Raw genomic sequence first — 27,648 nt, 5'->3', positions numbered from 1 at the left:
ATGCATAGGACAAGCCAAAAATAATGCCAGTGATTTGAATTTCATTTAAAGCTCTATTTCTCTTCCACAGAGGTTTGTGCTCAGAAATTGTGAGAATTCATAAACAATTTGTATTTCCCATAAAAATAGTATCTTTGCTCTAAATATCTATTCTTTAGTTCAGATCAAATGAGGAAATAGCAGAAATTTTACCACTCACTTTAAGCAGACAAGAAGGAAAACAGAAGTATCTTGTGCCAAAGAGTCAAATGATGTGGCTACTTGTTGCTGCCATTCCTTAGAGACTTGTTTTCTATAAGCCTCATGAGAAACTTATGTTGATTAAAAGTTTCCTACAAATTTTGTCTGTTTTCATCTTCCAACATGTGTTATGCTATTACAGCTTGTGATGAGACAGATTGGTCACTGGAATCCAGAATATGAGGGAGCCACTTTTTTCAGTAAGTCCTCAGAGGAATTCTGTTTCATCTGTTTTTCTTAATACACATATATTAAATTAAAATAAATTGGTGAATGAATAAAAATCATCTGGCTACTGAAGTAGATAATACTGTATGGAAAAATGCAGCATGCCTTCTCCCATCCAGCTTACAACACAGGTACGAGATGTTCCATGTACATTTTGTGAACTTTTCCTTAGAAACTATGCTTATTACTGACGCAGAGCAGGGGGGGTCTCACACTGCCTTTTATAACTGGCTTGCACAAAATATTATTATGGAAAGTTTATATTCCTATAATATTTTTCACACATATACTTTGCACAGGAGCTATTGTGGATCCATATCGTTCCAAATTTAAAGGCAGAGTAAATGATATGCCAAGTATTTAGGTGATCTGTTCAAAGTCAGGTAACGGGTTACTGATATCCTGGCTGTCTCCAGCCCTCATACTCTGCAAAGTACACTCTGGCAACAGTTTGTACTGAGACATTTGGCCACAGATGCTGTCAGCAAAAAGCAATTTTCATTTCCCAGGTCTTATGAGTGTGATGCTTTGTGTACACAAGAGATCAAGAAAAAGGAAATCACCAATGGCCTTTGAACCAAAACCACAAATTCACAGCAAGGTTATTGAGATTTGGTTATCATGAGAAAAAGAGATTCTCACTGCCTTCAGGGGAAATCACTAGGTGTCTCTAGATTAGATGTCCTGTTCTGCTAGCACAAAAACAGCCAGTAAAACTCTGGACTGATCTAGCCCTAATTCCTTCAAGAAAAGCTTTGCATTCTTCAGGTAGGTGAGGCATAGATTGACAGTGACAGTGACCTTACTAATGTGCTAATGAGCAAAATATTACTAACAGTAACAGAATATAAATAAACACCCACCTCCATGTCTCTTGGCTGGATGATTGGCAAGGCATTTCTCATCCTGCATATGACATATTTTAATTGGTTGTTTAAAGAGCTTCTCTCATGTACCTATATATGTTTCTGGTCTGCCACCTATTTACATCGACTTGGACACTTGAGTTTTAAAGTGCTGTGCATTCTCTGTGGTGCTACAAAAGCAATATTATTGTTAATAAAGACAAGATCCAGCAGAGAGAATAGGAGAAAATCCAACAGATCTTTGATTCATAGGAGACTCAAGGCTGCATGATTCAAATACCAGAAATTCATTTTCAGGAATTTGGCAAGTTTTTATAACCAGTAAATTATTACTAGCTTTCTTGGTATTCATTATAACAACATTAATACTGGTGAATTCCTTTGTACATACTAGGTTTTAATTTCCAAATCTGTGGGAATCCCTCTGGTATTTAACAGAATAAAATTAAATATCAATTACAAAGTCATAGAAGGAAATCTAATAGTGTCTTTGTCCAAAAAATTGTTCACATTCATTTATTAACAACCAATACTTTCCAAGTTTTCAAACATTGTATCACTACAAAATCATGACTTATTTACTTTTTGTCCAGTTTCTAAATATGCTGCTATCAAAAACTACCCCAACAATTTATCATGTTGCCTCCCCATTATTAGAATTTATCCCATACCTCATTGCACATGATCTTAACTAAAAATGTTATTATATCAAGTGGAAGGAGAGAAAGAGAGCCTATTTGAGCAGTCACAGAAATTAAAGAAATGTAAGCAACAGAAAGGCATGTCAGGTTTTCCTTATACCTTACTGACAAGTGTGATCGTAATTTGGCAGGAGCCTCACATCCAGTGTCTTTCTCTTACATTCAATTCTCCTTTTTGATTGCTAATACAGGTAGGCCAACAAGAAAGTCCAATCCCCTGTTACTTTCAGTGACCTGCCTCTTCCAAGGCAGTATTTCCTTTCAGTTAAACTTACAAATTTCAACATAAAAATGCTGATATGGAAACATTCTCTTTTTTAACAGGCAGATATGCCAAGGTTGAAAATTTAGTCCTTGCTCAAAGGTTTTGCCAATGTAACTTTGCTACTAGGGGTCATGACTTTTTTGGGGGGGAGGCACAGACACAGTGTGACAAAATAGTTCTTGATCTCCATCCTTCACATCTGATTTTATGTGCATCTTCCATAAACACATGAATTCCTATTTTGCTTCACAAGCATTTAAATCAATGAATTTTGCAATCACCATGCAATCAAATTTTGTCAGCTGAAGAGACATAGCTCTGGGCTACAATCCCACATGACTAGAAACAACAGCTTTTAAGTGTCTCTTCTCCAGAAGGGATCAAGTGGAAAAGCTCAGATTTTTTTTTTCACGAAGAAGAAGATGGGCTCAAAAAGAAGTGACAAAGCCTGAGAATGCATCCACGGCCTTAAATTCAGGGGCTACTCCCCCGTGTCAGGGCTCTGTGGTGCCAGCTGGAGCCTGAGCCTCTCCTCCAAGGGGAAAGGCATCAGGTCCTTCCTGGTGATCACCCCAACCACTCGGTTCTGCGGGTCAACAACGGTGAGGTGGCGCAGCCCCAAGGTGCGAAAGATGATATAGGTGCGTTGCAGGGAGAAATGAGCTTGGACTGACATTGCCGATTTGTTTATGTATGGCTCCTGTAAAACAAAGAGAGGAGACAGGGATAACACAAAGCCATGAGTGCACCCCTGCTACAGAGTTGGGAAGGAGAGGCAGGGGAAGGAGTCTGGGAAGAGAGAGGTCCCAGACTTGAGGGATAGGATTCAATAAGAATATTAGTTCTTCTCCTCCTGTTCCCCATCCCCAATTATACCTAAAACATCAGGAAATACCATAGTAAAAAACACTTTCTTTTCTGTTAAACCATCAGGTTCATTCTAAATAAACTATTATGACTGGAATGTACCCAAATCTCACAGGCTGGAAAAGCAAAGTTGAGCTCCGTTGATATGGTCTAAGTTCTTACTTGGAAATAGCCAATGACCCCAATATTTATTAAGTCTTAGATATTTTATAGCTGCTATCTCATTACACAACCATTTATGACATCCTGTAATATTTTGCAGTTAATGCTTATAAAAGTCAGTTCGCATAGAAACATAGACTGCAAGGAAGAGGACAAAGAAAACAATCATATTGCTCTTCTCAAGAAGAAGAGGGTTGCACGTACTGAAGTCTGGTCACCGAAAACCATGAGGGCTATAACTTGATAGGACCACAGCTAAAGCCATTTCATTGTTAACCAATCTGCTCTTTATAGCCTGTATAGGTGTTCACTAAGTTTTTACTTTTCACATAATTATGCAGTATCCTACTTATGACTTGGCCAGTTTCCGTCAGGGAAGGTGTATTACGCTTCCCAAGTGGATTCTTTGCCAGACCAAAGAAAAATGAAACAAAGACATCGTAAAATAATATAAATAAATGCACAGGATAGAGTGACACATCTGTTCTCCCCCTTTCATTTACAGAACTGAGGGAACAGTCAAAGGCATAAGGAGGAAAAAGAAATTAAAGGTAAAAAGGGTTCCTTTTCTCTATATCCCATGTAATTTTGCTGTGGAACTCACTACCACAGGAAATCATTAAGCCCCAAAACTTCACAGTGAATATTTCTGTGGATATCAGAAACAGCTTTCATGAGCAATAGCAACAAGTTTTTAGACGGGATATTAACCTTTGTGCTTCAGGGATTGTGCCAGGTACAAAAAAGTTGTGTGGCCCACTGGATTGGGTCTCAACAGAGCCGGCTTCTACTCCCATACATGACATGCTTTTGAACTTTGGAAAGCCATGTGTCCTCTCTCCACCTCAGTTTCCCAACCTATTAAAAAGAAGCTACTAAATCAAATTAGAATATGGGTATTAGTATTGTGGGATTTGTAACCTTCTTTTCCTTCTAGCTATTCTCAAAATGAGGAATCCAGACTAGATGGATCTCAAACTTCATTGCATATGAGTAAACAGGAGCTGGTTTCATCTTTCTAAATAAAACCCATCTGAATTAGGCTCTCTCTCATCTAGATTTCCCAGTGTGCCCCCTACTTCAGTTTCAATGCTGTAGACTGGAAATTCACTGGGGCAGAAACTGCATTTATTTTGTTTATAACATATTTATTTTAAGCCTTGTTCAGTATACCAAACACATTATTGCTTTTGGACCCAGTATTTTAGTACAGTATTTAGGAAATACATGTGGCAACATCATAGCAGGGATTGAAAAAAAAAAAAAAAAGAAAGGAAAGGAAAGGAAAGGAAAGGAAAGGAAAGGAAAGGAAAGGAAAGGAAAGGAAAGGAAAGGAAAGGAAAGGAAAGGAAAGGAAAGGAAAGGAAAGGAAAGGAAAGGAAAGGAAAGGAAAGGAAAGGAAAGGAAAGGAAAGGAAAGGAAAGGAAAGGAAAGGAAAGGAAAGGAAAGGAAAGGAAAGGAAAGGGGGAAGAAATATAGCTTTATTTATAAGTTGATGTATAGGCACTGTAGCATAATGGAGACTAAAATCTCAAAAGCATTGCTTTATATTTGCTTTATAGGTCTATAACAGCCAAATAATGACATTTAAATGATCTATTCCATTAACATTGTATCATTTTGTCAATCTGGAATGTATTTTAATCAAAAGCCCCCTTGAAATGGTCTCCTTTGTTGTATTTTCTTTTTGGCTCATTTTATCAACATCTGTTATGTTTATACAATATGAATTAAAACTTCGGAATGCTGTTTGTACTCAGCTACTTTTGTTGAGAATGTAACGTCCCAGGATTGGCAGTGTTTATGTAAATCAGTGCGGCTGACACAGCCATCATAAACAAATGAGAAAATATAACAAACACATTGTTCATGGAGGAAATGTTTGTTTTTAGAGTTGGCTTCAGTCTTACCAGATTGATGAAGAGTTGCTGATACCGGGGATCTGTAGTGTAGCGATTCAGCAGCATGGCTAGGCGCGACAGATTGGGCAGCTTCTCCACTGTTATCTGGAATAGGCAAGAATCCATTGCTCTTTCTTTCTGCACTCCACATTAGAACTCAAGGTTCAAAAGCTTTCCAGTTTGTCTCTAAGAAAAAGTTTTCTAGCAGAGCTCTGCTGGCAGAGCTTGTCCAAACTTTATAAATTCTTTTGCCAATTAGGTTTAAACTAACACTGTAAAATAAAACTCTTTACTCATAAAAGGATTTTTTTTTCTTAGTGTAGCTGTGTCTCTATTAAAACAATGCAATTTATACTGGCTTAGGGGTGAGATTTTTCACACTATTACTAAGTGGTAATTGCATGATGAAATAGTGCCGAAAAATGCAACAAAACCAGCATCAGCCATCAGCTGAGCTTCAGCCTTCTTCCACAGGCATACCTATTTGTACTCTGGCACCTCATTCCATGCATAATTGCCCTGCTCCTTCTCAATATTGTTTTGCCAACAAAATCTCCATGTGCAGACCAAGCTTCAGTAATATATGATGACTTTCCAGTTGTTCCTGTATAAACTGCTCAAGCTCCATTACCAGTATTGCTTTGGTAACACATGACTTTCTTTTACCACACTTAATGTTTACTACTTCTAAAAATCCTTTAGTCATTTGTCAAAGGGAAGAATTCTACATGCTTTTCAAGTTTGAAAGCTTTTACAAATACTAATCATCCACAGAGGTGCTATCCCATACCAAATTAAATATTACAATAATTCTGCTGTCCCTACAGAAGTTGAGAAAGAGGATTGGATCAGCCTATTTGAGAAAGGACATACTTTGCCAGCACTCTTGTGGAACTCTTAGACTCTGAGTGACATTATAGTTTATGACAGCTGTCCCTGGAAGGTTTCTAGTCATCCTTTAATTTAAATTGTACCTTACCACTTCTTTCTTTCTTCTCAGCCACATTAATTACATCATTTCTTAATTCATGTAGAGCTCATTCTCAATTACCAAATATGCACACTGATTAAACAGGGAACGAACTGAAAGAAAAGAAGTTACCTTCTCATAGGACAGAGGATGAGAGGAGGAAAAAGACTCATAGTTTGTCTCTGGTTCGAAGATGTGCTCATTTTCCAGCAGCATGCACAGCTCTAGCCTAAGGTTTTAAAAAAAAAAAAAAAAAAAAAAAGAGAGAGAGAAGAGGATTCATTATAATGAGCAAATTTTAAAAACCAAGCACACACTGCTTTACTATCAGATGTATGGCACATAGAGTATTAGCAGGCTGACCACATATTTCACCTTCCTAAATTTCCATCACCAATGGCAGCATCACACAGGTGCTTTCTGGTTTAGTTCTGGCTAATTGGATTATAGGACATCACCTACCCTACATGTTCTTGACCTGGATCAACCTGCTTGGCAGGAACAGCTCATTCACTAGTTTACACCCAACAAGACAATACCAATAATAAGAAACAACTATCTGCATTAAAGTAGATAGACTGTTGTTCCTTCCCACATCCTTCCCACATCTGTTATATGTAGATGTAACATCTACATTAAAATGAGACCTGCAGAAAATTCATGGTGCATTTTAAATCACCAGTGAAACCTTCTCTCACAGTACTGCACTCAAGAGTTCATTAAGGCGTTTAATATTCTTGCTGACTTAATCATTTTGGTTTGCATATCTTCATCAATTATTACATCATTTCAAACCTTTTTTTTTAGAATTAAAAAATAAAAAATAAAAAGGCTTAATAAGCAGTATATTGAAATTATGACTTATATCTCAGTGTTTCCTTGCTTTCCCCACACACACATACACACACTCCATCCACACTATCCATTTCCAGCCTTTTAAATATATTTAGATAACAAACACCTTGGGGACCACCACAAAGCTTTTTGTTTTGCAACATGCTTAACATGATGTTAGCCCTGGTCCATGCTTACAGCTATCAGCAAACTGTAGTAGGACAAAGACGTGTGACACACTGTTAAATGATGTGTTTGAGGGACCCAGAGAAGACCAGAGGCACAACTTTTGTTCGCGCATCAAGAGAAATACAAGGGAGGTACAAAGTGGCTTTTGTGCGTGGAACACCAAAAATAAGGTGGGAAGTTTTCAAATAAATATTTCCATATTAGAAAACGTTGATTTTCTCAAACCCAAACTTGTCATAGGAATTTACCAGTTTTAGCATAACATCTCCTGGGAAAGATTAAGTCTGCTTCAAGGTGGGATTAGCACTCAACAGCAGAGGACTTACATTAAGAAGACCTGCCTGTCAGTTCCAAAAGCTGGCAGTCAGTGCCCTCCCTAGGAGCAGGATATGGAAGAACTAGGTTCAAGCCCTTTCTCCACACTTCCCTTCATAACAAGCACATTAGTGGCGGTATTTGGCATGTCTTCACTTCTCCAGCTGGAGGGGTTCCACGCTGAATAAACAGGAATCTGTAGAATCAGGTCCCCCACATCCCCGCTGGCTGCCCTGACCAGCAGACTCTTTGCCGTTCTATTATTTTTATTCCAAACAGCCTTCCCTTCACTCTTCTGTACTTCTTTGTCCTGCGTCTGATGAAGCTGAATCAAAAGTGTAAAGATTGCAAAAAATAACAGTAAACTTACTACGAAATCCCATTGAGGTCTCACACACAAAGATGTAACATTAAACTAATGTTTAATTTCCAGCATATTACATAAACTGACTGCAGTTTCTGATGTTTCTGGTGTTTCATATAGTCCACCTTTTCTCCAGATTAAACCCAAGATACTTTGGGTGCATCTACCTCTGCATTTTTGTTCAGATCTGGAAGATGCTTTTGAAGCAACGTACCCTGTCAACTCTACCTGCCGTGGTTTGGTAAGCATTGCAGTGCAGTCTCCTTTCTCCTGAAACAGTTGCCTGTGTCACTCTGCACATCCGCTCTTGAGATCTGTATTTCCTTAAAGCAGACATGGCCTTGGTCTCTCATCTAAGGAACTCAATGGGATTTTATGAATAGTAAGTATGACTGTGCCTAGGATATAGGTATCATTCTTTTACAGGAGAAAACATGAGTTGAAAATAACTTGTGGAAGAAAATCAGATGTGAAGAAAAGCAGTGTCTCAGTCACCTTTAGAGCACATCCCATTTGAAGGACAAACAAGGAATTCAGACAAACATTTTTCGTCTCCATTCTATATCTGACTGGCTTGGGTTTTCATAAAATCTCTTTCACACTGCTAAGGAGAGCACAGTGCAGCAGCAGACCTCCGAGCTAACTGCTGAGAAAACTCTGCTTAGGATATACTGTGCTCTGGGCTCACATCTCCCCTCCTGGGAAAGGCACAGATCTGCCCTATGCTTCTCACCGTCTGCATGCCAGTGTGTGGACATGTCATGTAGACAATTAATGGACTTGGGTTTGAGGGCAATCACGAGAAAACCCTACAAAGAATGGTACAGGCATGCTACAACAGATGAGATCCATTCCCCTCAGACTCCTTTTGGAGGAAGAAAGGGAGAAAAATACAATGTACTCAGAATATATTCAATACAGCAAAGGACATGGAGAAAAAATTAACCCAGTCATTCCCTCTGGTGCTTTACATAATTTATTCTCCAGAGCTCTCTACAGCTTTACAATTTATGCTCTTTCATAAACAGGTTTCTAATTGTTTTAAGAAAGATATAAATACACAGATCTATATTCTGGTCCTAGATCATCCCGTACAGCTCCAAGAAGTCAATTTCTAGGATGATCACTGGGCGTCTTGAAAGGACCACTTTCAAGACTTTCATCCTAACATGAATATATAGACTTCAAGTGCAAAAGCTATGATCCACCCTAATCATACTATTCAGGCCTGCCCATAGTCCAGACTTCACCATTTTCCACTTGAACATCATGGTCTGGAATTAAAAAAACAGCAACATTCACCACAAGCTTAAAGAGCAGAAACGTTTGCTCATCACCAGTGGTTTGTTGGCTGGTTTTGGCAGCTTACAATTTGCTCAGCACTGCTCTTAACTAAACCCAGCAGGGAGTCACTTAACAAGGCTTTGGGAAGTGTGAGAGAAATTTGGCTAGTCAAAAAAAAAAAGCACATGCAAACATAATGAAGGAAATCGTTGGATCATTTCTGATAAGAATCCAAGCCTATTAAAAACTGCCATATTCAAGAGAAAAATGAGCATACGTTATTTCACTTGGACTTCCAGAAGTCATGCTTCAGAGAGGTATAACAACACCACTCTTTGATGTTACATACAACATCCTTCCTATCACATCATCAAGCCTTAGAAAGCAGACCAAACATGTTTCTTGCACTATTTTGTGAGGTTTAACAGGAAGTGCTAGGATTCAGACTTGGACTCTGCAATTGTTCGTTTACTCGTTATTTATTTAAGAAGGAAGAAAACCCTTAAGTAGGGAATCTCATTTCAAAGATACCCTGGCAAGGCACTGTAGTAGTTTCATATGTTCTATCTGGTATAAAACATGCATTATGAAGATACACCTAATTAAGATAACACGTTATTATCCCAATATCCACATGTCAGATTTGGCATGGAAGTCAGGAATGAAAAGTATCTGACAGCTGATTGTGTCACTCTTTTCTCGTCAAGTTGGCCAATTATCTGAGGAAACTACAAATTCTAAATATTGGGGGAGTGACATAAAAAGGAACTGCAGCTCCAAAGTAGTTGCAAATGAACAGAAGGAAGATTAAATGGTGATGTCACTGGCAAAAGGATTCAGGGCAGGACTCTCCCAGACTGAATGGATAAAACAGCTATAAAGTTGGGGCAGAGGGAGAAGGGAGGATAGAGAACCTGAAGTATCATTTTTAGCTTGCTTCATAAAGCTTCAGGCTTATTTCTCCTGCATTAATCCACTGAAAGTAACTAACTACATTGCTTTTACTCTTGAGCTTTTATTCTTTGGCCAATATCCAGCTCAGTGCGGACCAGCAATTAATGTGCTCTGACCAGAATAAAACAAATGTCCCTTCCATGTATTAAAAATCTAATTCCCTCTCAGAGCTTCTCTCAGACATATTTAAAAGCTCAGTGATACTGACTATGAAATTTTGATTGATGTCAGTCACTTGAAATAATGATGACAATAGAACAATAACAAGTAGCAATAAATTGCACAATGCAATGGCAGAGCATGGCACCCCAAAATCCTTCATGATCTTTCTTCATCCTAAACCCTGGTTGGGATTAGATTTACTGTCTTGCACCTTCAAATTTCATAGCAGTTAAAATGAACTGAGTGCTCAGATTATTTTGCAGGACTTGATCACTGCTCTGCTCTCAGCAGAAGTTCTTACATAAACATGCAATGCTTGCAAAAGGGCACAATGACAGAAACTTCTTACATGAACTGCAAAATGTACATCCTGTATAATAGTTATTTTTATGTTCTTAGTAAGCTATCTGCTAGTATACTAAATACATTTTTCCTGGCTTCAAATAGCATTGTACCTTCATTAAATGGTAAAAACAAATAAACAAAAAAAAAACTATTCTGCACATGGCAAATGACAGTAGATAAGAACTAGGTCACTGAAACAGTTTTAAAATCCACCAAACCTTCATCTTTCACAAAATAAACCCTCAGGTTACAGGGTTGTTTCAGGTTACGCAGCCTAAATCATTACTGTTTACTTATGTGTTTGGTTCTTCAAACCAAGAAGGAGCTTTCCAAAAGTTTTTGGCATTTGACCTATATGAAGATAAAAAGGTCATTATCAAGCACTGGACTGAGGTTTTCCATAGTTAAGGTCAAATCCTGTCTATGCCCCACAGCCTTTCAAAGGATGCTGAATAAATATTTAATCTCTGTGCCTCAGTCTTCAGATCTACTTAACAGGCATTTCTTCTACCTCAGAGCTGTGTTTTGAGGTTAATACTCGGTACTTAAGTTGCCTTCTTTTTTATGGACACCATAATCAGGGTGAATGAGCAAACAGTAAGTCCATGGTCTCAACATGAAAATGCAAAGGCAGCTGTAAATAAACTGTGCACACAAACACTATTTCAAACCTACAGAAAGACTAGATTTTAGAGAATTATGAAAACTTAGGATCAGGTTTATATTTCCCTACAGGACAGCTTGTTACCAGGCAGATTTTCAGTTTCAGCGGAACCTACCACACGCTTAAACGACAGGACAAGTATGTGATCAGTCTTTCCATTCACACACCAGTTTTCCCCATGCCTATATTTGATTTCGACATTTAACAAGACTCTGCACTTGCCTAAAAGCCACCCACATGCTGCAGTGAGGCTGCATACGTTTTTAATTTGGCCTTTTGAGTAAGCGCACAGCCTCTGCAGCGCTCCAGCTTTCCCTCCAAAAGGTTCCGTCACAAAGCCCTGCAGCACCTGCACAATTATTCCTATGGCAAAACAGGCCTACTAATTTTAAAAGTATCATATAATGTTGCTCTTTGGAAGAAAAGTTTCTCACTTAGGATACAGAATAAAACCACTGCCACGGACTCTATAAACCTTCCTCCATCTGTGTTATTCATGAGCTGCAGTGCCCCAGGACCCTGACAATACATGGGAGGATCGTAATGTCAAGAGCTTTTGTTGAAAGTGCTGGATTCCATTTATTTTAATAGGCAAGATCACTGTATAGTGTATCATTGAAATTAACTGGATCAGCTTTTCAAAAGCAGGAGTCCAGACAGTAAAAACAAACAATGTGCTGACAGATTCTACCCTCTCCCATGAAAATCAAGTAATCACACCAGCACTTTGATATTGCAGTCTGCTCCCTAGCCTGCAACACCTAAAAATAGTGTCCAAGTCCCTAACGTGTCCCCCCTCCCCTTTTTTAATTCTTTGCTAGCTCAGTTTAGATGCAGCCTTCAAACCACTGCTGATGGTGTTTCTAGCTTTGATCAGCACTGAACCACCATTGCACAGGGCTTACAGCAAAGGGACAGGGAGAAGGCAGGCAGAAAGCTGTCCGTGATCTCCTAATACAAAATAAAACCTTGTTTTTATCTCCATATATTGCATGAACTTTGTGGACTTCTGTGTTTGATTGAGTAACTTTGCATTCCTGTGATCTAAACTTAGCAACCTCTCCATAACAGAGCCAGAAGGCAAAGGCTCTCCAAGAAGCCTTCAAATCTATATCAGTTATTTCATGAATGCCAGCAACAAGGCTGTCATAATATTACAGTCGATATCGCTAAGCTCAGTAATTAATTTTTGCATTAAGCTTTCGGGTCTCAATTTGTCTTTAAGGTTCCATTTGCCCCTAAGCTGTTGCATTGCATTGCTTACTGAAAGCAAGTGCTTCTCCTCCTGCTAAGAAAAATAAAGGTATTTCCTCATTAAACAAGTGTGCGTGGACTTTGCACACGTGTGTGCACACATCTTGAGAACAGCATTTCATTAGTTCCAACTGGGAGGGCAGATTAAAGAAAAGTACCGGCACCAGTACCTACAGCCTGACTATCTATAACAGTTTGCAGTGCTATTATCTCCTTTCCCACAGCACGTATCGATACGCTATACTCGGTTTTACTGAAGTGCTTGGCAGAACACATTCCTGACTCACAATGGTATCTGTTCACTGCACTGACCAGAGGCAAGTCATACCTAATAAACTGCCATAAAATACACATCCACACACCACTTTGGATCAATGATTTCTCTGTTAAAGGACGTTACTATGTAATACAGCTTTAAGTTTTCAACTTTGTCATATTTTCTAAACTCTGATCTCTTCAATTTACTTTCAGTTATGTGACATTCCCCTTTAGTGGAGTGAAAGCATGCATTAGCTAAACAATGTGGTTTGGATTTAGTGTTCCCATGCATCATCATGAAAATGTTTGTCTCAGCAATAGTGTCATTATTGTTACTGGGAACAGCTGCTCTAGCATGTCTTTCGATCGTGGAAAACAGTGCGTCTCCCTTCTCAGACCAGTTTACAAGCTGGGAAATTAAAGCAAGGCTATCGAGCAGGAGGGTTACGAGGACACAGCGTTCTCTACCTGCCTTCCTCCTACCACAAAGGAAGCGGAAAGTGCAGCACTGCAAGAACAGCAGCAAAATAAATGCTGTACACAGAAATGTAGTTTGGCTCCCTCCTCCGGTAGCTCTTCTGCCTCTGGCCCGGGGACTAACAGCCAGAAATCCCCCTCAGGTGCAGCTCTCAGGCAGCTCAGCCCCATTAGTGGTGGCATCCCTCGAGCAAGAAACATTTAGAGCGGGGAGTTTGCTGTTCATCAAGTTGTTTAATATCTCCCCCGAGTTTCAGAAGCAGGAAGATGTAATTCTACGCTCTCTTGCCCACACTCCCAACTTCACTGAAGCAAGTTTCTGCACCCAGCTCTGTGGCAGCGACGCCGTCCCACTGGACTCACCGGGCTCCACAGGCCTTGAGCAGCTCAGCTCCTGCCAGCTGCACATCTCCCAGGAAATCTCACAGCAGCTACCGCTGCCCACGCCATCACACACAGGCTCGGGCTCTAGCTCACCTTCCTGAACAAGGCCTTCAGACGTCATTAGGCTGTCGCTTCAGATGCCAGGGGGGTTGGAAGTGATGATCTTTAAGGTCCCTTCCAACCCAAACCACTCTATGCTTCTACAATAAGATGGATTTTCAAATAAAATCTGTTCTGCAGCATATTAGACCTTTTTTAAATGTCCTCAAATGGGAAACCATGTCTTCAGGAACTAGTAATAACTAGGCATTTCTGAACATCCACTATTTTTTAACTTTTCAACTACAGGAAGACCACAGCTTTTGAATATTTCTCCTCTTATTTAGAGCACTAATTTCTGGGTTTTTTTAGGTTTCCAACTTTGTTCTGAAAATGGGAATTGGGCACTTTGAACACCTCACTTGTACACTCCCGTAAAGCATACAAAATTTGCAATAAAGTGGTACAAATATAATGACCATGTAAACTACAAGGACTTTTGACATCTTTACCAACCATATTTTTATTAAAATTTCTTTTGGGCCCCAAAATAATAATTTCCAAAAACCACAAATGCTGAAGTTTCAGCAGACTTGATGGGTGGGAATAGACGGGGTTTCCTAGGTGAAAAAACACACACAAAAATGCAGGCATGATGCCAGAAACGTCACATCCTGTACAGAAGTAGCAGAAAACCAAGTTTTACCCATTTCTGCTTAGATATATTTATTCTGTACAGTCTGCTTATGGTCAGAGATATTGTGGTTTCTGCATAATTACTTTCTCCCAATCAAACTAAATTGAGCAAAAAAAATTTCCTTCAGCTAAAAGATAGACAAACAAAATGCAGAGTAATGGCTAACAGCTGTGTAGGTAAGAGTGCAAAGGCAAAAACGAGGAATCCAGCCTTGAGCCTCACAATAGGAGAGCCGTGCATGGTACAGATCTGAGAGAGTCAGGCATGAACAAAATGGCTTATTTGTTATAGTAAAATTCCCTTATGGGCTACTCAGTGGTATTCATCAGCCCAGTAGTCTCTCCAGGAAAACTGTATCAAAGTGGTGTGCAAGGCAGAAATTAAGATAGCCAGGCAGCACTCCAGCTTCTGCCTCTGCACCGCTTCTCCTAAAAGGAAATGGAGGGGACCGAGCCTGGCCTAACAAGCCAACGGCATCCACCTGCTTTTCTTCAGTGAATGCCGGAAGTATTTAACCGCATTACAGAAACCCCAATCCTTCCATTTCCTTGGAAAAAGTGAATTAAAGGCAAGGAAATCCACTGACACCAGAACCGCCTTTGGGAGCAACGTGGCATTTGTCAGTCACAAACGTACAGGGTATCTAAGTGCATTAAGGGATAAACAGAATCTCAGAAAACAACATCTAGGTAGAGAGCATGTTATTGTCCATTTTGGTGGAAGAAATCAGAGAGGATGTGTCACACGGGCATGTAGAGGGAAGTGATCATGCATGGGAGATTGCACAGATCAGCAGCAAAGATGTTGCTGATGACCATGAAGTATCATCACCCTTGATGTTATATCCCACCCATGTCCACAGGCAAGGAAAAGAAATGAGTTACCTACAGCTTTCCTCCACAAACCCTCCTTGTCTTCTGTTTTTACTACAGTTTACATTATAAAGTAATCTCTGGCAAAGGAAGATGGATCAACAAAACATAAGTGGTGATGTGTCTAATCTCTTCATCATGTCACAGAACCACTTCATTGCCCTACAGCGGCCATACACTAGTACATCATAACACGTGTGGAAGCAAAAAAAATAGCTCTTTTTTCAGTTCTGGTCTCACAGAAATTAGGCAGAAACATAATTCTATCTTTTCCTGCTGGAGGAGGATCTGCAGCCACAGACTACAGCAGCCAAGACAAGAGACAGGGGACCTCCCAAGCAACTACTCGGTATGTATTTACAGCCTCACTCAGTGTCTCTGGCTGAAGCCTCCAGGGAAGACAGGCAATGGCCATGTCTGGCAATGCATGTATGGCAATGGCCTGGCATCGTCAGGCCTCTCCGAAGAATGGATTCCACCTGGGGCACGGTTGCCTCCCCAGCCATGCATGAGGGCATGCAACATAGGCCATGACATCCATAGCTTTCAGCAGACTTTGCCGACCGCATTTATAACAGCCCAGCTCCCTTTCTGCAGATGCTGGGGGGTAGACGGGGGAGGCGTTTCAGCTGCAGTGCAAAAGAATAGCCTGTTGTATTCTCATGTGCAAGTATCTTCATTGCTGGGGGAGAAATGAAGGTGGGGAGGCAGTCCCTGAGCAGTCTGCATTGCACACAACAGGTCGAGCATCCCTATCAGTGCTGTGCATCTAGCTCACCAGCCACATGTTCCTCAAACACAATTCTACAAGGGTTTCCCAGGCATGCATACAGCACTGCCTATGGCAAAGTGTCAAGAGTATTACTCTGAGGAGATCTTTGTTTTGGAAACTTGCTTCTCAGCTACAGCTTGCTTCCTCTTTAACAATTTTAAAGCCAAGGAGTTTTCTTTAATAGTTGTTTTGGTTTTTAGTCTCTACTGCTTACTCATCTGGGGAAGATAACAGCTCCAGATTTAGGTCACCCACGTAAAAATGTGTTTGGTTATCTCATCTTGATACCCAGTAGGTAACTATCCAGATCACAAAGATTAGGTGAAAAATCTGGCCCCACTAAGCAGGACTTGAAGATTTTTGTTGTGTTTTTTGTTTGTTTTTTTTTTTTTTTGTTTTTTAATAAAATTGGAATATCTGTGTATTTGCTAAGGCCAGCACTGAGGTGCATTTGTAGGTCCACGCAAGTCCCAGCCAACACTTCTTGGCCACAGTCCTTGTTTTTGTAAGAACTGACATTGACCTTCTCTTTTCACAGGGTCAAAATCGTTCATATGTATTACAAAAATAACAACACTTTGTCCTTGTACAGAAACTTTCATCATTGCAGTTTCCAAGTGTGGGCAAATACTGAATAACTTTTGCATTCAGTCAAATTTTCAGTGTTTCATCCATGCACATTTCACAAGAAGAAGTAGTACAGAAACACACAGAAGTGAGAAACAGTAAGAAAAAATTATGAGTTGCTGCTGCCTTCATGCAAGCATAGCAGATAAGTTTCTTCATTTCTTTCTCTTTAGCTCTTTGCACCCATTTTTGTAATGTAATACCAACATTTTTGTGCCAGTATTAAAACAAAAAACAAAACAACAACAAAAAAAATAGGAATCAATAATAATGCCTATGGCAACTCTCAAGAAAAACATCATGGCAATTATTATCGCATCTTCCCTCATCCACCTTTTTAAAACATGATAGGCAAGCTACATTTTCTCCACTTTAACACTGTTGATGTACAAAATGGAAAAACAAATAATCCTTTTTCTGCCTGTGGCTATGTCACCTCCACATGGGATTGCATTAGATCCTCCACAGTAAGAGGCTGAAGAGCACCTTTTTCCTTTATGGAGTTCACAGCATTTCTCATCTTGATCTTAACAGTTACGTGCCACAAGAGCTGTAATTTTCTGAGTAAGATGGAAAACCAAAGCCTAACTACTTATGGTTATGAATACGCTAATTCCATGACACATCACATTTTTGGAGGCTTGTTTCAGAGGGTGGCTGCAGAGCATTCCTTTTCTGGTGTTGGTGAGGACCCACAGCAGAAGAGCAAAGCCACGTGCGGTCACTGCTGGGAACAAGGCACCCGGAGCTCATCTCAGAAGTTCTCAGGCAGCTGGACATGCGGTGGGGTGAGAAGGGGTGTTGACAGAACATGCCAGAATGCAATACTTGCTCCCAGACAACCTCTCTGTATGGGTTTCACTGCAGTGGGCAGCACACACTGGACTAGACCAAAAAAAAAAAAAAAAAAAGTGCTGCTGCTTTGCCAACCATTTAAAGCAATATCTTGGTTTTACTCAAAACAGTCTAACAACAGCTCATTTATGCTGAGAATGGCAGGAGAAAAGCTTTTTCAATCACCCTTTTTAAGGCTCTAGCAGAATGTATTCATAAAAGAGCTCTAGCAATTAAGCAAGCCACAAGCCTACCAGAATTGTCAAGTAGCATCAGGTTGTCTCTAAAGGTGCCTCTCTTTGGGATGTCCTCATGATCATCCCTCTGACCTCCCTTTCTGCTTGATTCCACACAACGTCGCTCTGTGTTGCAAAGCACAACTCTATTTGTGTAAACTCATCATACTCCTCAGCAGCCTGGGACTCTCCCTGCCAGGTAATTTGATGAATTAGTGAGGAAATGATGAGACTATAAATTTAATTAAAAGGAGCTTTGGCTGGGTCAGTTGTTAGTGTGCTTTCTGGTTTTATTTCTGAGGACAGCTGAGAACTAAATAAGTACACTAGTATATGATATATCTTCCAGACTGGTGCATACTGTGGACCATCACTCAGAAATTTAGGTTTTAGTGCCTTAGCATATTTCTTATTAGCAACATTTATGACAAGGGAACAAGTATATATACCACATACAAGTATATGATCCTGTACTTACTGATGTCGTTACTCCTTTGGGCCACTGCAACCCAAAGAATCTCCACTGTACAATTCTCTCATTACAAGCAGATATTTCTCTAAAAGGCTCGTACAAAGTGTTTTATTTGTCAGTGAAGCAAGTTCACTTTTTTTTTTTAAATATTCATTCCCTTTCCATCTTCATGTCCAAAACTGCAGCTGACCATAGAGCTATGGATGAGGTAGTGTGATCCAGCTGCCAGTATTTCATCCTTGAAAAGCTGTTACAAAGCAGGCAAGGAAACAAGACCTAACTAAATTTCCACTGATAATATATGGATAACATTTTTCCCCGTCCAGATCAATAGAAGAAAATACTTTTATCCTTGTTTGATCACAGATAGCTACAAACTGCCACCCAGTTAAGCGGTTAAACTAGAAGTGGATAAAAAAAAATCTCTACAAGGAAGCATGCAAGAGTACTATGGTCATTCAGGACAAAAGACAACATGTGTCTGTATTAAGGTAATTGGAAGCTACACCCGTAGAGCTTTGCTTTGTGAACTCCTGTGCAGTAGCAGTTGCATATGCATCTTCTCCTTTCCTCTAGGATACTCAAGGTGGGAATTAAGTCACTGCTTCTCCCACTCATGACCCACCACTCAAAGGACAGTCTTAAGGTACCTTCCTGAAAGGATGGAGTCACTCTTGCTCTCACATGAAATGCAATACCAGCAATATTTCATTTATCAGGATATTTTATATGCCTTTTGAGAGTCCCTAGTATGCAAGGCTTCCTTTAGCCTAATTCTTGTTTACATTGCATGTTTCTTCCAGTGACTTTGTTGCTTATCTCATCTGTGATATGATTTACATTAATGCATTTCCTTTAAAAGCATACACTAATAAAATGAAAAAATGTGATGAGAGAACAGGCCAATTCTGAATTGATGTGGGATCATTTCATGAGTAACTAGATCCAAATCCCTTTACTGTTTCTGTGAACCTTCAAGCTTATGAAGGGCAATTTAACCTTTTTCTACAATTCACATGAGATCATTTCATTGACAGTCTCCAATAAACCCTTGATACAGAAGACAGGCATGTACCTCAAGCTTTCCAAGGTCCTTTCTCAAAAGGACACCTGCTGTTCATGCTAAAGAAAGTAGGAAGAAGCTTCATAACCAACCCATATGGTCTTCACAGATGCTTTAAGAAAAAAAAAATGAAAAATGGCCATAAACATCACATAATTTGATAGTGTTTTTACCTTTTAATAGTTCCCTGAAACACCTCTGCATGGTCTGGCTTGGGCCTGCAAACCACTGGGAATCCACCATGGTTTGTGCTTGCAAGAAGCTGGGCCAAGGAAGCAATGTTTTCCTTTAGGTGAAGGACTCTGACGTGAGGCTCCATGACATCCCTGGCAGAGAACAATTCCAGGTTCAACCTGAAAGACACAAAACAGACGTATTATTTAGTAAACAGGAAATAAGGCATACTGTGCCACGTTAGCATTTGACGAGTTCATAATACTTTAGTAAATTACTTCAAGATGGAAATCAATCTGCTTTATTTGTAAATGTAAAAAAAATGTAATTATCCAATAAAACTGCTTATCAAGCATTGCCTTTCTTTGTGTGAGAGATGATAAATTCAACCATATGCATGACATGGTCATCCTAGACAAGGTATCGTAAGAGCCATTTGTAAATTTGCACAACTTTTCTCATTAAACAGATTTTTAAAAAAATATTTTAATCTGAACTGAAATCCTCCGGAATTCTGACTGATATCAAATAGTTTAAAGTTAAGCACTTTGGAGAAATTCAGTCTCACTATCTATTGCAAATTTCTTTTTTCATCAGTAGCACATAGGAAGATAGCCCCTTAAGGGTTTCTTACAAGTCGTGTACTTGTTTTTCCAGTACTTTCTAACACTTTTCAGGTTCTAGGTGAAGCTTCAGGAAACATGAATATACATTAATTGGAAGGCATGCGTACCTGCTACTACTGACAGTAGAGTGAAATGAAAAAGAAATATACTTTCTGCAAAAGTCAGCAGTGATTTCTACAGAACAACCATAGGCCTGTAGATTCTGACAACAGAAGTCAGTGAACTTCTCTAGTTTTAAACTTGTTTCATATTTATTATTTTCAAAAAATACATTAATTATTCTGATTATCATCTGGACGCATCATAAGAAAGAATCTCCTGTTCAGACACAGGCTGACACAAACCACAGACAGAGACAACTGGAGCATAAATTTGCCCACATCCTGTTTTACCAATGTTACCTTTCATCCCTATGGTAAAAGCAACTATTTCCATATGCTGTTAATTATTGTCCTCCCTCCCGAGAGACACAAGGTTATTTTTTCAAGGCAGTTACTCTGATGTTTTGTGATGTGACCACCTGTCTAAGAACAACTGAACTGAGAAGACAATACACTTCATACATGGCACCCACACAGATGTTAAAGAAATTTCTTCTTCTAAACTGAGATGGATTTAAATGAATCCTGAAAAAGAACAGTCTTATGTGCATCAAATCACGTCATGCCCATCCCCAGTTATATGAAACAGACTGCAGGCAATGAAAATTTGGAACACCATCTTATTACAGATCCACATTTCAAGAGACCACAACACCATCTTATGGAAAAATGAACCTCTCTGAACAACATTTTGTTTCTGAATTAAAATGAGCAGTAGTTTACCAAAAGTTTACTTACCCACTAGTTTACCAAAGAGTCCCAAAGAGATGGTTTTTGGTTTTTGTTTTGTTTTGTTTTTTAGAACACTACCATGGAATGTTAATTTTTCCTAAAAGAGTAGACTACTGTTTGTCCTCTTCTTCTTTTCCGTCTCTATAGGTCTGTATTTGGCTGTCTTAAACTTTTTCTATATTCAACATACACTGTATTGCTATTAAAAGTACTATTCCTAGCACAGTAGATATAATGTAAAAACATGATAAATGATAACTGCTTCCTGAATTACATGAAGTATGCGCAACCCCTGAATGATTTCTAAATTAGAGCAATGTGAATAATGCTACATTACAACAGATTCTACAGCATATTTACTAGCACCACGCAAGTTTTCCATCTTCACAACTTCATGGTTTTCCGCTATTGCATGGAAAACAAATGTTCCACATTATTGCAGAAGTCCATGAAACATCCTTAGGTTTTCTCCAATCAGTCATTTGTATAAAAGCAAGGCATAGCTTGTTACACGGTTCCATGATCTTGGCTTTGTCTGGTATTATAAAGTGTCTGCATTGCCTACAGGAACTACAGACCTTGCATTATCACAGGTCAGCTTTTTCAGATGTAAGAACAACACACTAAGTATTAGCACTGATTCACTGCTTGTTGTCAGTGATGTTTCTTTCAATTACTCTTCTATCTATTACTGTAAAGAATAAGCTTGCTTTGAGGGGAAGGGAAAGGCAAGCAAAATAGCTATTTTATGGAGGACTGTTATAAGGCCAAAGCATCTTTGTAGCAAAGAAAGCATTAACTGTCTTACCAGTGGCTGCTGTTACTGATCACTTGTCCCTGTTCATCTGCTATAAGAGCACTGAACCTATTCTGCATTGGCAGACCTGAAAGTGGAGAAGTTGCCATTCTCCTTGTGCCAAGAGCTACAGGTCATCATGGGAACGGCTCCATTTGCCACTCACAACCTGCTGTGGGCTCTAGGTCCCTCGTTCTGTGCAGCTGAGGGTTCAAACTGTTCTTAAATGGGTGCTCAACACACTTTTACCAGAATGAGCTTTCCCAACAGCAGCCGGGATCCAGAGATGGCAAAGGGAGCTCACAGAAGAGCCAGAAAGAGAGTACTACCAGTACAGAGGAGCCTGAAAACCATCTCAGGCACCTGCAGGTTCACATCCCTAGCAGCCACACTAACTGCCCAGGACATACTCACAGCCCTACAGGTGGTAGTGCTCCCCACAGATTGCTTATATATATAAAATGTACACCATGCAGGCATCAGTCCTGCAGGCAAGGTTCCTGCTACTGGTGTGTTCCTTATGCAACTATGAGCCTGCCCAAATACCTCCCAAGGACACTTTGCTTAGCTGGTAAGTGCCATTGCTGTCGCAAACTTGTGTTTATGCAACAAAGTCCTCAGTTTCACAATGAAATTTCAAGCAAAGTCATCTCATTTACCATTTTGAAAATGTCTTTATATGTGGAATAATAAGAGGAACTTACATTCGGATTTTATCACGTAGATCTTTCTCACATGTTTAGATTTACCTCAAGGAGACAGAGCTATAGCCACACCACTAAAATAGATATGGCATCAGTTTTTCTTTTATAAGATATGTGAGAACATTTTCTCCCAAAATGTAATTCACTACAATAGTGTAATGTGTTAGAGCATTAAGGTTGTTTCACCAAGGTTATGATATACTACTTTCAGGTTCCTTTCAAGAGTACATTCATGACTCTGGATACAACATGGAACAAAGACACTCTGCTTTACGACAGAAATAGGACAGTCATTTGGTAAGAAGCCAATATCCCTGAATGGTAAACTGTCTTGAAATGATTCATGGAAATGTAGATTGGGCCCTGTTGCTATTAAATCTAGTGGAAGCTTTCCCACTGAAATAAATTGTTAAGGATCTAACCATAACAGATCTAATCATGTGGAGGCTTCCTTAGACAACATGCAATACAAGAGAACTTTTATTTTCCTCAAAGAGAGTTTACTCTATATTTTATGCAAGCTTCAAATGATTAAAAGGATTAAAAGGATTGAAAAGTAATCCTAACTCAAACACACTTCAAGGACCAAGGTGCATGAGAAAACCAGCAGCACTACTTGCTTGGATTGATTCACGCACTTGCCTTATCTTTTTTAGCTGCCTCTCCAGTCCTCCTCTTTCTGCATTGAGAATGATTACCCATTGACTCATTACAGGCCATTCTGCTCAGAACCACCCTAGATATTATTTGGGCTTCTTGTAAACCAAATTTCTTGTTTTATTGCCTTGAATGGCTACAGCATCTCGAGTAAATTCTTCTCAGGAGCTTGTTTTGGGGTTTGCTTAACATTTGTGGTGATTTTTCAGAGCATTTAAGCAGCATAGTCAAAATTTCAAACAATTGAGAAGGTGGGGTGGTTAGCATAAGAAAACATTATCAGGTTGGAGGTCATTACAATTACTTGCCTGCATTGTAAATACATTGCCAAATATTAGAACAATTCTGTTCTAGTTTCTACTATCATGTACTTCATTTGGCCAGAAAAACTGAACAGATTTATTTCATGATTTTCAATCTAGTACAAAATCAACCACATGTTTATGAAAATCTGCTACTACATTATAAAAACAGTTTATTAATGTTAGCTTTCTTTTTCTCTACCATCTTTAAAGAAATCCCATTGTGAATAAACTCACAACATTGCAGAAAGTTGCTTACATTTAAATACAAATTCTGTTGTGTTTTTTTTTTTTTTTATTAATAAAAAGATTTCTAAATACAAGCCACAGTCCCACCAATTTTCTTTTCAACAAGTCACTTGGTAAAAGCCAACTATGAAAAATCCTATCCAAAATTTACATGCCAATATTGATCTCATTATATAATAGAATAGTATATAAGTACTGCAGAAAAGCTGATCATGTGCAGATGACTGAATTCAGTAGATTTGCAACTGAATTCTTTGAAAAAAAATATTTTTTCAGTATGTTCACAGAATACTCACTGAGATCAATAGATGGAAACAAAAAGCTCTATAAAATCTAGTTATACTGGAAAATGACACCACATATTAATTTTAAAACAGATTTGCTCTACTCAGTACTAAATCCTGAAATAGACAGATTTAAACTGATTTAAAGTTAAATTAAATGAATAAAAGCACAGTGTAAATTCAAGTAAGTGTGTTCATGCTAGCAATGCATTTTAATTTAATTAGATTTATTTAAAATCAGTTTTCAGTGGAACTTTGTGCAGCAGACAAGGCCTATGACTCCTTGCTGTCTTTTCTTTAGTTGAACATAACTGAGGGAGAAATTCTTCTAGTTAAACCAGGAGTCAAAAGTTTGGCAGAGTTCAGTCTCTGTTCAGTATATCTACAAATATTTATATTGACTGTAAGATGACAAGCTTCCCAGCATCTCCTGGTCCTGGCTCACTCAATATCCTTAAAAGAGGGGACATTTAGCTTTTCAGTCCAGAGGCCTTTTGATAGCACAGTGCTTATTGTGAAATGTGTTGTTTGGGTTAGCTGAATGTCTCTGTCACTTATTTCCCAGAGAGGATTTGAAAGTTATATATGTTTAGCAACTACTGTATGCTAAAGACAAATGGATTTCCACATGGTCTCATAATCTGCTGGGAAACTGTCTCTCTCTAATACTTGAAAAAATGCAGAACAAAAAAAAAAAAAAAAGAAAAAAAAAAAGAAACAGATAAGAAAGCTTTTGTGTTTTGGAAAAGAAATGTGCAGGGGGAGATATATTTGTGGTTTGTTTTCTGCCAAAATCTTTTTTCTCTGTTCTTCCCTTATGAAGTTTTTCCCACCACCACCATCAGTATAAAATACTACCAAGTTAGAAAAATAGCAGCTCCTACTCACTTTGCATAGATATAGCTGTTTAGACAGGCCTTTTAGCTTTAAAAAATTAAAATTAAAAAAAATAATTAGGTTGTGCATGGGATCTTGAGACAAGCAGGTAAAAGACTGTGTGAGTGGGTCCACGTGCTGGAACTACTCAAACAGCAGCTTAAAAACTAAGGCCTCAGCACACAACGAGCTGAGCTGTAGGTAAAAACACAAGGGACTTAGTTCTTGACTTAGCTTCCAGAGTGCAAGTCCAAAAACAAATGTAGAGATAGTAACTAGCCACTTAATTTAGTAAAGCATCATGTCAGACTGTATTAGGGGGAGTATGGGCATTTAAATATTCATAGCTACAGACAGTGCCTGCTTACTACTACCACCCAAACCTGAACTCATCTAAACTCACTTGGTATTTGTATTCAGAACTGTGCATTTCCCCACATGATTAGTAGTAAGTGTGGAAATGTCTGAAAGCACCTGCTCTTACATATATATCAACAACACTGTGAGGCAAACACAGGGCATTGCACCACAGCCATGGAAGAGTGACATCCTACAGACACGATTTGGTATCCTTCTTCATATAGAAGACTGCCTTTGGCAGAAATATGGGAGACTCTAAATCAGTTCTCACCATGGGGAATCTGAACCCTCACCTGCTATCACAGAGATAATCAGGGAGCTGGGAGCAAACACCCTCACGTTGAGGATACTCAACTGCATTGTCAGCAAAGCAGGACACACACACACAAGCAACACATAGCCAGCTGTAAAGAGACTACACATCTGTGAATTGTTGCATTATATACTAAAGGTCACTACTGGTCATTTTATATAAATTTCCCAAAACTACTATTAGTGCACCCCCAGCCCCCTTCTCTTGGATGTCTCCATCCTGATCCCTGAGGCAGGTTTTTCACTAACTAGGAGAAGCAAACAACCTATGTTCACCGACAAGCACACAATCCTTCGAGGATTCATTTTCCCCGTGCCCTTGGAATTCTCCCTAAAATCCTCCTCAGTGTAGCGGCTATGCAATGCAAGCAACTCTGCAACAGTGCATGCTGACCTGAGGGCTGCATAAACTTCATCAGCAGAAAATGCCAGGCACAGGAACATATCTGAGAGCTCCCCCTCTCCAGAGAGACCTGTAAGATGCCCCTACCTCTAGTCATGCAGTATTTTCTCACCCACAGGTAGACACCTAATAGAGGAAAAGGCCAAATTTTACCTAATAACTGAACAATTGATAACATTCAATCCCTCTATACAAAGTCTATGTCACCACAGGCATTCACATTTGCATGACATCCCTCATATCTGTAGTCCTCATACACACACGAATGTGTGTAGATGTACACAGAGAGAAGGAACAAAGATGGATTTGCTATCTTGATGTCTAATTACACTAATTACTAGTATATTCAGAATGGGAATGATTCAGATATCCTTGCATTTTCTAAATTATTATCTGAGCCTGTAGGAATCTTTGCCATTAAAAAAAAAAAAAGTGTTCGGCTTTTGTAGAATCCATCTTCCCTGGCATTATATCCAACCAGAAGCAAAGAATGTCATTTCTCAAAACTACACCAGTGCAAGCAATTTAAATCCAAATAAACATTTCAAACAAACTTCCATAGGAATAAACTGGGAGAAACAAGTAAATTGTGCACTAAAATAAATACCTCGTGAACTTGCTTATAACTGAAAAAACAGGGAATTGCATGTTCTCTGGATAGATCACTGCAGAGCAATTTCCAAGGAAAATTCACAAAATACTAAGCTGGCTCTTGCAGTTCAAATGCAATGACATGATGAGTTTCTTGCAAATGTATGCCAAAAAAACTAATACAAACTGGAGAGAAGAGAGGAAAGCTCCTATGAGACCATTTTTATAAAAGCTTCATTCAGGGCCTCCACCCTCATGTACTGTACCAGCCACCTTAGCTTTTCCACTCTGCCTGGTCCAAGAAAGCACTGACTAGTATATGAGAAATGCTGGCTTAAAAATGTTTGGGAATGGACAGTGAAAACAATAAATGTTTTAATAATCAGACACAGATTATCAGATGACCTTTTAGTCAAAATAAGGTACAGAGATGTAGGTGTAACAGACTACAGAATGAGTGAACTAAAGCAATATGGATGGAAAAATACATGAAAAGATATATATCTGATTGCTCAGTACCTCCGAGAATCAGGCACTTTGTAATGGTTAAGGGTAGTCAGGTTATTAAAACATACCATTGGTATCTGGAGATATAGATTTTACCCTAATCCCAGTTTAGAAAATAGAAGGTTCTGACACTTACAACCAGGGTTTTGAGCAAAGGTACTTCTTCCATTTGCTCATGTATTGGGAAAGAAAAGCATTTAACCCCTCAAACTTCAACATTCCCATTTTTAAAAATACTAGCCCATTTCTTCTGCCACAAGCCTATTGGGAACCATAGTAAACTGTGGCCAGTCACTAGCAGTGTTCCCCAGAGTTCAGTTCTAGGGCCAGATCTGTTTAATATCAACGATCTGAATGCAGGAGTTGAATGCATCCTTAGCAAGCTTGCTGATGATACTAAACTGGGAGGTGCTGTTGACTCTCTCGACAAGGATGAGGCCTTGCAGAGTGATCTAGATACCTTTGAGAATTGGACAATAATCGATGTATGAATTTCCACAAAGGAAAATGCCGGGTTCTGCACCTGGGACAGAGCAATGCCAAACACAGTACAGCGTGGGAGATGTGTGACTGGGAAGTATCTCAGCAGAAAGGGCCCTGGGGGTGCTGGTGGCTGAAGGCTCAGCATGAGGCAGCAGTGTGCCCTGGCAGCCAAGAGGACAAACCGCGTTTTGGGGT

General features: G+C 39.2%; 1 protein-coding gene across 1 annotated transcript in view; it reads right to left on the bottom strand.

The window, feature by feature from the left end:
* Window positions 1-1,802: 1,802 nt before the first annotated feature.
* LOC118251221 (chloride channel protein C-like) overlaps window positions 1,803-27,648 on the bottom strand; it is a 79,059-nt gene continuing 53,213 nt past the window's right edge. Inside the window, exons 13-16 of the mRNA XM_035553153.2 lie at window positions 19,470-19,649; window positions 6,333-6,429; window positions 5,240-5,335; window positions 1,803-3,000 (exon numbers count right to left, since the gene is read on the bottom strand). Coding sequence (XP_035409046.1) covers window positions 2,782-3,000; window positions 5,240-5,335; window positions 6,333-6,429; window positions 19,470-19,649 — 592 coding nt within the window. The 3' untranslated portion in view covers window positions 1,803-2,781. The remainder of the gene's footprint in view (window positions 3,001-5,239; window positions 5,336-6,332; window positions 6,430-19,469; window positions 19,650-27,648) is intronic.

The sequence above is a fragment of the Cygnus atratus genome, chromosome 2, assembly GCF_013377495.2.
Source record: "Cygnus atratus isolate AKBS03 ecotype Queensland, Australia chromosome 2, CAtr_DNAZoo_HiC_assembly, whole genome shotgun sequence".
NCBI classification, from domain to species: Eukaryota; Metazoa; Chordata; class Aves; order Anseriformes; family Anatidae; genus Cygnus; species Cygnus atratus.
The sequence above is the reverse complement of the archived record's forward strand: the minus strand, read 5'-3'. Positions and strand labels throughout refer to the sequence as shown.